Source organism: Gopherus flavomarginatus, chromosome 7, assembly GCF_025201925.1.
Source record: "Gopherus flavomarginatus isolate rGopFla2 chromosome 7, rGopFla2.mat.asm, whole genome shotgun sequence".
In the NCBI taxonomy this organism is placed as follows: domain Eukaryota; kingdom Metazoa; phylum Chordata; order Testudines; family Testudinidae; genus Gopherus; species Gopherus flavomarginatus.
In genome coordinates, this window is record NC_066623.1 from 2158285 (window position 1) to 2168462 (window position 10178).

The 10178-nt window shown below is 50.5% G+C and overlaps 1 protein-coding gene across 1 annotated transcript; it reads left to right on the forward strand.

Moving 5' to 3' along the window:
- The first annotated feature begins 1264 nt into the window (after positions 1–1264).
- Positions 1265–5064, forward strand: LOC127054932 (ovomucoid-like). Its single transcript, XM_050961346.1, has 4 exons — positions 1265–1322; positions 3790–3812; positions 4665–4780; positions 5019–5064. Exons 1-4 carry the CDS (start codon positions 1265–1267, stop codon positions 5062–5064), a joined length of 243 nt encoding a protein of 80 aa, XP_050817303.1.
- The last annotated feature ends 5114 nt before the right edge of the window (positions 5065–10178 follow it).

Genomic DNA, 10178 nt, shown 5'->3' on the forward strand with positions numbered 1-10178 from the left:
AGGGGCATCAACATGGAAAGATAGAACATTGGACTGGAAAATGCTGAAAAAAAATCTCTGGTCATGTCCTTCCACTTGCACTGGGGGACTCAGATAGCCCCAGCTGGTAAGTCCCAACCTTTAAGGTAGCATTCATGCTGCCATGGTGAAGGTGAACAGGATCAGTTCAGGGAGATGTAGTCATTCATAGTAGTATGGTTGGTTTCGTCCTAAATAGCTCTCAGCTGCATGCGAGGTTGCCCAGCACCATTCAGGGCTGGGCCCTAAGTCAACACTGGGCTACACCTGTCCCACAAAGTGGCCCAGCAGACTGGAGCACAGGGCTGAGTCGCTGGGTTGCTCAGGAGGTGCAGACCCAAAGGCAAGAGCATCTCCCGAAAGCCGGCTGGCTCGAGAGAAGATGCTGATGGGATTTTCTCACGTCTGGCTGAGCAGGGAGCTGGGCACAGAGTCAGAGCCTCCCCTGAGTTCTGGCAGCTTAAAGGCGCGGCACCATCGCAAAGCCGCCTTAACAATGGATTCGCTGGGCACAGTAAAATCTCCCCTGTGCTCGGGGATCTCCAGCTGCCAAATCAACTCCTGGGTCCCCCAGCACTGCAGCTGCCACAGGGCGCACAGCTGGGGAAAGGGACAGAACCAAGATCCTGGAATCTCACGACTTTGGAAACGGCTGCTTGGGGTCACAGGCCAGTGGAATGAGTTAGACCTTCCCTCTTGCTCCTCTAAGCTAAGCCAGGCACTGACTGAGGGCAGAACAGTTTCAAGATCAGGACAGCATGGCAGTCGCTTACGGTCAGCTTTACCCCCTGCTGCTGGGACCCACTGCAGAGTCTGGCCGAAAGAGGCTGGTAACACGGTAAATGTCAGGTGCTTCCTTGGGTCAGTGCTGTTAACGTGCAGCATGACCAATATGTTCTGCACTTGCAGTCATGACAATCAGGAATATCCAGGTTTGGGTGCCCATGTGCCCCATGGTGAGCATTCAGGCCATATAACTGCTCAATCATTCACCAGATCGAGGGTGTGACTTGTAACCTCCTCCAACTTATCCTGGAATCTTATTGAGGAGGAAAAATTGTTCACAGCTTGGCATTCCCCTTGAGAGCTTTGCGTCCAGTTGCTGGAATTGTGAATGACTATTTAGGATGATGTCACAATGAAGGTGGGTTCTCCGACACCCTATATATAGTGGGGCTCTGTCTGTGGGTTTACTGAGGGAGCAGAGCACCAAGAGCCCAGTGCAGACCAGACAGACACCTCCGCCATGAAGATAACAGGGGCCGTCCTGCTCTTCTCTCTGGCGCTTTGCTGCTTCTACTCGGGTGAGTCATTTTGGCTGTAGCCTGTGCTGAGACCTGCCCAAATACCTCTGCCCTCCCAAAAGGTTGGGGCCAGTCTCACTCTGATCTATACAGGGGTTCGCACATCCCCACAGGGGTTGATTCCAGGAGCTCTAACCTCCCTGCACGGATCCCAGAGCTTGGAAGGGCTGTTCCCGGGGTTGTCTCTGGGATGGGATGTCACTGACTGCCAGAAACTGAGGCAGCTGAAAAGAGTCACAGCCCCTAGAAACCAAACATCCATGGACTCCCCGTTCTTTTTTAATTTCTTCTCATCTATGGTTCTGGCTGAAAGAGAAGCTGTGAAAAGCTGTCCTCAGGAAAAGTTTCTTTTTAACTTCTGTTACTTAGGAGTTGCTTTATGCCCTGAATTAATTCAATTCAATGATACTTAATTAGCATGACAAGAAGTACAGCATTGCCAAAGTAGAAAACAGGAGGGTTTAGATCCTTTCCAAATACTTTTTTTTTAATCCTTACTTTGTAGTCTGAATGACCTTGTTATCCATATCTCATTAATTCAGATAATCTTCATGTGAGGGGTTGATATCTTAGTGAACAGGATACAGTTTCATTAAAAGACAGAGACAGATGTTCAGAACGAAACATCTCATTACACTGGAGAAATTGTTGATGCAATTCTTTGCTCTGACTTAATTTTGAAGACACACTCATATAAAGGAGAGAGATAGGAGATAGCTGCCTAGGGTTTTTGGCTGTTGGTGAGGTCACATATCCTGCAAAACAGCTACTGAAACACATTTAGTTTTTTTGAAATTTTTCAGACAGTGTCAATGAATGAACCAGACAGCCTTGATGGGGTACATGGCGGAGTGTGCAGTGTTATGTTCACAGCATCCAAACAGATGTTTGATAAAAATATAAGTTTCTCTTTCTGGAAGCTTGCAATGTAATATGAATTTATATCTTAGAATCCAAAACCCAAATGTACAAGAACCCAAAAACCAGAGAGTGACAAAGCAGGCTGCTCCCAAAGGCAATGAGGCACAGTGCAACCTATATTGTGCTAGGCTGCCTCTTTGCAGTGTGACTGCTGAAGATCCAGATCACATGTTTCCCAATAGAGCCACTAATGAGCAGGGCCAGGAAGCAGGGCCAGGAAACCCCTCAAATTTAAAGAGAGATCAGGGAACAACAAAGATACCTGAAGTGGAGTCCAGTGTCGGAGCCCAGCACCAGAGCAGCCCAGGATAAATGAATGGTAGAAAGGTGGCTGTGGTATGAAATACTGCTGAAATGCACTACTCCGTAGCAGGCTTTTTAAAGCAAAGCCATTAACCATTTTTGTTATGAATAGTTTTGGGTCTAATCCTGCTTCCACTGATGTCAATGAACATTTTTTGGCCTCTGATGGCTGGGTTGACCTTTGAAAGAACATCAGGATATTATTAGAGCAGGCATCTAAGAGTCCTTAGACTGAAGTGGCAGGGGCCTGCGTTTCAAAAGCTAAAGGTGAGGCCAACATGTGGTGTTGTTTTATGATGGGTGGCTTAAGACAACCGAGGAATTACAGATCAGTTAGCTTAACATCAGTATCCAGAAAGATAATGAAGGAAATAATTAAGCAATCAATTTGCCAACACCTAGCAGATGATAAGGTGATAAATAACAGTCAGCATGGATTTGTCAAGAACAAATCATGTCAAACCAACCTGATAGGTTTCTGTGACAGGGTAACAAGCCTTGTGGATGGGGGCAAGCGGTAGACATGGTATATTTTGACTTTAGTAAGGCTTTAGATACTGTCTTGCATGACCTTCTCATAAACAAACTAGGGAAATACAACCTAGATGGAGCTACTATAATGTGGGTTCATAACTGGTTGGAAAATTGTTCTAAGAGAGTAGTTATCAGTGGTTCACAGTCATGCTGGAAGGGCAAATTGAGTGGGGTCCCGCAGGGATTGGTCCTGGGTCTGGTTCTGCTCAGTATCTTCAGCAATGATTTCAATAATGGCATAGAGGGAAGACTTATAAAGTTTGCAGACAATTCCAAGGTGGGAAGGGTTGCAAGTGCCTTGGAGGATAGGATGAAAATTCAAAACGATCTGGACAAACTGGAGAAATGGTCTGAAGTACATAGGATGAAATTCAATAAGGACAAATGCAAAGTGCTCCACATAGGAAGGAACAATCAGTTGCACACATACAAAATGGGAAATGACTGCCTAGGAAGGAGCACTGTGGAAAGGGATCTGGGGGTCATAGTGGATCACAAGCTAAATATGACTCAACAGTGTAACACTGTTGCAAAAAAAGAGAACATCATTCTGGGATGTATTGTCAGGACTGTGGTAAGCATGACACTTCTTGCTAATACTTCCTGCTGGTTAGGAAGCTGCATGCATTGTCCTACACAGGAATGAATGTTCTTAACTGACTCCAGCATTTCCCTTCATTGTGTCTTTTTTGTCTGGGTTTTGTTCCAGATGCTGCTGGCCAGGCTGGTAAGGTAAGTCAAACTCTCTCTGTTCGTTAATAGTCACTTTCCCCAGTCTCTATTTTTCAGCATCACAGATACCACGATCTCTGGGTTAGAAACATGCTAGAACTCATGACTCAAAGCAGGATCAGACTCTACCCTGTGCCCTAGCCAGGGGAGAGTGTATCTCTGGGGCTGAGAACCTATGGGTACGTCTACAATGGAACAAAAGAGCCAGGGCCTGGGATGGCTGGACCGGATCAGCTGACTCAAGCTTGGGGCTTGGGCTGCAGGGCTAAAAATGGCTATGTAGGTGTTCGGGATCTGGGACCCTCCCCCCTCATGGGGTAGCAAAGCTCAGGCTCCAGCCCAAGCCCGAATGTCTACACAGCAATTGCACAGTCTGAGCCCAAGTCAGGTGACCTGAGCTAGCCAGGGGTGTCTCACTGCCGAGTAGACGTAAGCCATTTGGTCAGGGTGATGGATTCCATACGCTATTGTACGGGGCAGTCTGTGATGGGCCTAGGGGAGACACAGGGAGCAACTGAGACAGAACAGAGGTGGTGATGGTGTGACAAGAGCATGAGGAGTTTTATATTTGAGCATCAGCTGCCTGTGGAGATGCCCCTTCGCTCACACACCATATGCTGTGGTTTCAGAAACATCTGGGGAGACGTCCTCGGCTCCTCCTGGCAGTGAGAGAGGGATTGGAAAGTCAGTTAATGAGAACGTCAGTGGAGATAAGGGACAGGATTAGGTACTGTGAGCTCTCAGGGTCCTCTTGTGTTCAGAGAGTGCCCAGCCTGGCTCGGGGGAGTTGGCGTCAGGCCACTTGTGAAATGCAGACACTAACACTAATTGCAATTTTAATGTTCTTTGTAGGGTTTCTGCACTGAGTATAAGAAGCCTCCAGGAAGCTGCACTGAGGAGTACAAACCTATCTGTGGCACTGATGGGAAAACATACAGCAACAAATGCTACTTTTGCAAAGCAGTCTAGTAAGTAAGAGAATAAATGGCCCATTAATAAAAAAGAAAATACAACTGTGATGTAATTCGAGCTCCTGCCTGCACCCATCTGTCTTTATCTTCTAGAGGCTGGGCTGACTTCCTCAGTTTAATTTTTAATGTCAGCAGCTCTGCTTATTTGACATAATGGGGCCTTGACAGAAGCTTTGCCCTCGTTGTCCATATGGGTTGCAGCCCTCAGTTCTGTGTGTCTCTCTTTTTCCCCTAGTGAAAACCTTGGAAGTCTTTGCTTTGCACAACATGGAGAATGCTGAATCCTCGGGATGCTGAATCCTATTTGCTTCTAGTTCCCACCAGCAGATCCCCGCATGGAGCCACGTTTTCATCTCATCCTCCATTTCCAAGGCTCCTGACAGCGTCACTGACTATCACTCTGCCTGTGCAATAAAGCAAACTCAGCAGAATTTGTTACCTCTGTGGTTTTTTCCCCTTTCCACAGGGCGAGGGGGGAGGGGGGCTCTGCTCTCCCGTGTCTCACACAGGCTTGCCCCAGCTTACAGACGGGAGTTAACGAGAACACAAAGTGCAGTAGCCAGTCACAGACATTAAGGGAGCCACAGACTGGTAATTATTCTATCACCTCCTGCCATGGCTTTTCCTACAAGAGAAATTAACACACAAATCCCAGACACGTGCCGTGTAGCTGACTCCCTTCCAGACCTGCGTGTTCTCCATGGAGCAGAACATGAGACCATGAGCGAAGCCCCAGTAAAAAGCCTTTGCCTGGGAGAACACGAAGGGATGGGAGGATATAGAATCAACAACCCAAACGCAGGTCACAGGGCCACTTGTCAGGGTGTAAAGGGCTTGTCCTTCTTCTTGACCGGGTGTGTGTGCGGCCATGTCGATCCACACTGGGGAGTGCGTCCTTCCCCAACAACCACCTCACACTGCCCAACCTTGTCCCCTCCGCCCCCCCCCGAGACCCACGAGCTGCACAATCCATCTGTATCCTCAATGATGTACAGGGGACTGCGGAGTCCCTCTGGCCAGGGTCCGGCTGCCCTCATCCCCCTGTGCAGCAGACCAACAACCTGCCAACCTTGTACCCTGGGTACAAGATCTTCAAAATTACCACAAACCACTGCTAAACGCCACAGTTCCCAGCCCAGGTCCTCGAGGCCGTCTGACACAGCAGGATGTGGGGGGTTCCTCAGCCCAGTGCCAGGAATAGCCCCCTCCATCGCAGAGACCATCACACATGAGCCTGCAGGTCCCCCAGCCGGGGTCTGGCCTCACCCTTGCAGCCGCTCCCAGCCTGCTGACCCGCCGTGCCCCGTGATTCCCCTGATAAGCCTCGCCATGGTTGCTGCTCTGAAAGCCCCAGCTCCTGGACCCAGCTGCACATGGGGAGTCTCGGCTTTTCTTTAAAAACGTGAGTTTCTGCCCTTGTGATTTCAGAGACAATCTGGGAAATGTCACGACTAAGGGATCAAGCACCAGCAGGCAAATCAAAATCCCCCCTGCCCCGTTTATCATCCTTATCCCAATCCTGTGATTGCAGTGTCCGGAATCATGAAATTAAAGCCTGGGGTTGGTTATGCTGTGCTCCAGAGCAGAGAAGGGAACATCCCATCACTTCCCCCCAGCAGCACTGGGGCCATGTGGTGCCCCACTGTGCCATAACCCACAGTGGCCCCACGTCCCTCCCAATCACCACGGCAGAGACCTGTACCCTGAACCCAGCCATGATCTTCCTGGTGCACAAGGGGCAGAGGGGTCCCTCTGCACGAGGTCTGTGCTGTCTTCCTCCCCATACAGCACAACCACCGCTCGTCCCGCTCCTCTGGATCCCAGCAGACTATCGGCTGCCTTAGTTCGGGGCTGCCTGAGGGAGCTCTCCCTGTGCCTGTTTACGTATGGACACGGGGCTACTGGCTGCACGCTGGTGCCACGTGGCCGCTTCCCCTCCCTCCTGGGTCAGATTGAATTTTCAAGCTGCTTTTACAAAGAGATTGGCAGGGGCTTGAGGGGTTGGACGTGTGGACCCTGGAATATGCTGGTTTCTGGTGTAGAACAGCACAGCTGAATGTGACTGGGACACAAGGTGGCGGTTCTCCGCAACCAACAGAGCCCCGGATACACCTGGTAGAACGTAAATAACCTGCTTGCTTTCCTCTGCAGGTGCGACACGATTGACAAAGGCTTACGTTGAATTCACCCAGATGTCAGGGTACTTTAACCTTCCCCACTAATATTTATTGCAGTCCCCAAAGGGTATTTGATACAACCACATTCTTGTCCTACTTACGAGTATCCAGTAATGTGGGATTGTTTACATTAGGGCTGGGGAACTGCTGTTCTTCATGCCAACACCTGTGATCATGTGACAATGACGAGTGTCGTTCGTAACAAGAGTATTTGTTAGTTGGCACACGCCATCCTCCTTTTGCAAAAGTTTCAATGAACCAATCAGGGGGCTCCAAATGTACATCTGACTTAGATGACCAACCAGATATGATGAATTAGGAATAGGGAATGACCATTCGCTGTACTGGTTCATAGCCTCAGTGACCATTTCAATGGGGATTTCATAATCCATGTGGAGAGCTCAACCCCTTGTCCATATACACGACATCTCCTCCCTTGGGCTACATTGAGAGAGCATCTGCGGAGCTCAGCACTCACAGACTCCAGCAGACCCACGAACCACGGCCACCATGAAGACAGAGAGTGTGAGCTCTGAGGGCAGGGACTGTCCCTTCCCATGTGTTCCCAGCACGCCCAGCACCCGGGAACGTCGGGACACTAGTGCAACACAGACAATAACACTGACATTGATATTAATATGATTGTAGGGTGTTTGCAGAGGCCTCTGTCTGCCTGCATTCGGGAGTACAGCCCTGTTTGTGGCACTGATGGCAGAACATACAGCAACAAATGCTTCTTTTGCAAAGCAGTCTTGTAAGTAACAAAATAAATAGATTATTCATAAAAATGAATTATGCTGTAGTTCAAGCCCTCGCCTGTGCCCCTCTGTCTTTACCTCCTGGAGGCTGGGTAAACTCAGTCTGATTTTTCCTGTCAGCAAAAGGGCTCTGGTTATTTGACATAATGGGGCCTTGACAGAAGCTTTGCCCTCGTTGTCCATATGGGTTGCAGCCCTCAGTTCTGTGTGTCTCTCTTTTTCCCTTGTTGAAAACCTTGGAAGTCTTTGCTTTACATGACATGAAGAATGCTGAATCCTCGGGGTGCTGAGCGCTGATATGGAGCTGAACCCCATTTGCTTCTAGTTCCCACCAGCAGATCCCCTCATGGAACCACGTTCTCATCTCATCCTCCATTTCCAAGGCTCCTGACAGTGTTGCTGACTATCCCCCTGCATGTCCAATAAAGCAAACTCAGCAGAATTCGTTACCTCCGTGGTTTTTTCCCCTTTCCCAGGAGAGACTCTGCTCTCCTGTATCTCACACGGGCTCTCCCCAGCTTACAGACTGGAGTTAATGAGAACACAAAGTGCCCTAACCAGTCACAGGCATTAAATGAGACAGTCACCTCCTGCCACGCCCTGTCCTCCCAGAGAAATCCCTACGCAAACGGCAGACACGTTCCCTGTATCTGACTCACTTCCAGCTGAGTGTTCGCAGTGAAGCCACTTAAGACCTTGCGCAAAGCTGAAGGAAAAGGTCTTTGCCTGGGAGAACAGCAAGGAATTGGTGGAGACGGGCTCCTGGGATGAGATGAACAAACCGCACACTGGGATGGAAGGGGTTAAAGGACTATACTGGGCCCAGCTAGCCCTGCTTCTCCAACCCTGCAACTCCCAGGAGCTGGGCACAGAGTCAGAGCCTCCCCTGAGTTCTGGCAGCTTAAAGGCGCGGCACCATCGCAAAGCTGCCTTAACAATGGATTCGCTGGGCACAGCAGCATCTCCCCTGTGCTCGGGGATCTCCAGCTGCCAAATCAAATCCTGGGTCCCCCCAGCACTGCAGCTGCTGCAGGGCGCACAGCTGGGGAAAGGGACAGAATCAAGATCCTGGAATCTCACAACTTTGGAAACAGCTGCTTGGGGTCACAGGCCAGTGGAATGAGTTAGACCTTCCCTCTCGCTCCTCTAAGCTAAGCCAGGCACTGACTGAGGGCAGAACAGTTTCAAGATCAGGACAGCATGGCAGTCGCTTACAGTCAGCTTTGCCCCCTTGTAGCAGGGTGGTCACCCCACTTCTGCCCTGAAGGGCTTAAAACAGCCCAGGGAGAGTGCTGGGGCGGGGGAAAAGCTGGGCTGATTGGGGGAAGCAGCCACAGGTGGGACCACACCTCAATTAGACCACAGTTGGCCTGGCCCTGTAAGAGGTTGAGGGCCAGAGACTGAGACAGACTCTCTCTAGGCTCTTGAGAGAGCTGGACCTTGCTGCCTGGGAGCTGAGCAGGGGACCTGAGGTGGAGCAGTGCTGGGGAAGGGCAGAGGGAGCTGGGGAGCTCCAGCCTAGCAAAGCCCCAGGCTGCAGGCTGAGTTAAGTGCCCACAAAAGATACTGGGGCTGCAGAGGGGCAACCCAGAGATAGGCAGAGGCAGCTGGTCAACCCCCCTGGCTGATGATGAGTGGTTCACAGGCTGCCGTCTGCCCCAGGGAGCGGGGGCTTAATGGAGACTGGCAGTAGCCACTGAGGCAAGGTGGGGATGGGGGTCGGGGGTTCTCCTGGGTGGGGAGACCCAGATTGTGGGTTGCTGCGGTGGACAGAACCCCTGAGCAAGGGGCACCGGGGTCTGGGAGGGACACGGGGGCCAGCGGCACGTGAGACATTAGCAGGCAGAGGGCGCTCTGGGCCTGAAGAGCTAATTCCCAAGACAACCAGCAGGAGACGCTGTGCTGGCGAGGCTTACTGCACCACACTCCTTCTGCTGGGACCCACTGGCCGAAAGAGGCTGGTAACACGGTAAATATCAGGTGCTTGGTTGGGTCACTGCTGTTAACGTGCAGCATGACCAATATGTTCTGCACTTGCAGTCATGACAATCAGGAATATCCAGGTTTGGGTGCCCATGTGCCCCATGGTGAGCACTCAGCCCGCATAACTACTCCATTATTAACCAAATCAAGGGTGTGACTTGTAACCTCTTTCAACTTATCCTGGAATCTTGTTGAGGAGGAAACATTGTCCACAGCTTGGCATTCCCCTTGAGAGCTTTGCGTCCAGTTGCTGGAATTGTGAGTGACTATTTCGGATGATGTCACATCTCCGACACCCTATATATAGTGGGGCTCTGTCTGTGGGTTTTCTGACGGAGCAGAGCACCAAGAGCCCAGTGCAGACCAGAGAGACGCCTCCGCCATGAAGATAACAGGGGCCATTCTGCTCTTCGCTCTGGCACTTTGCTGCTTCTACTCGGGTGAGTCATTTTGGCTATAGCCTGTGCTGAGCCCTGC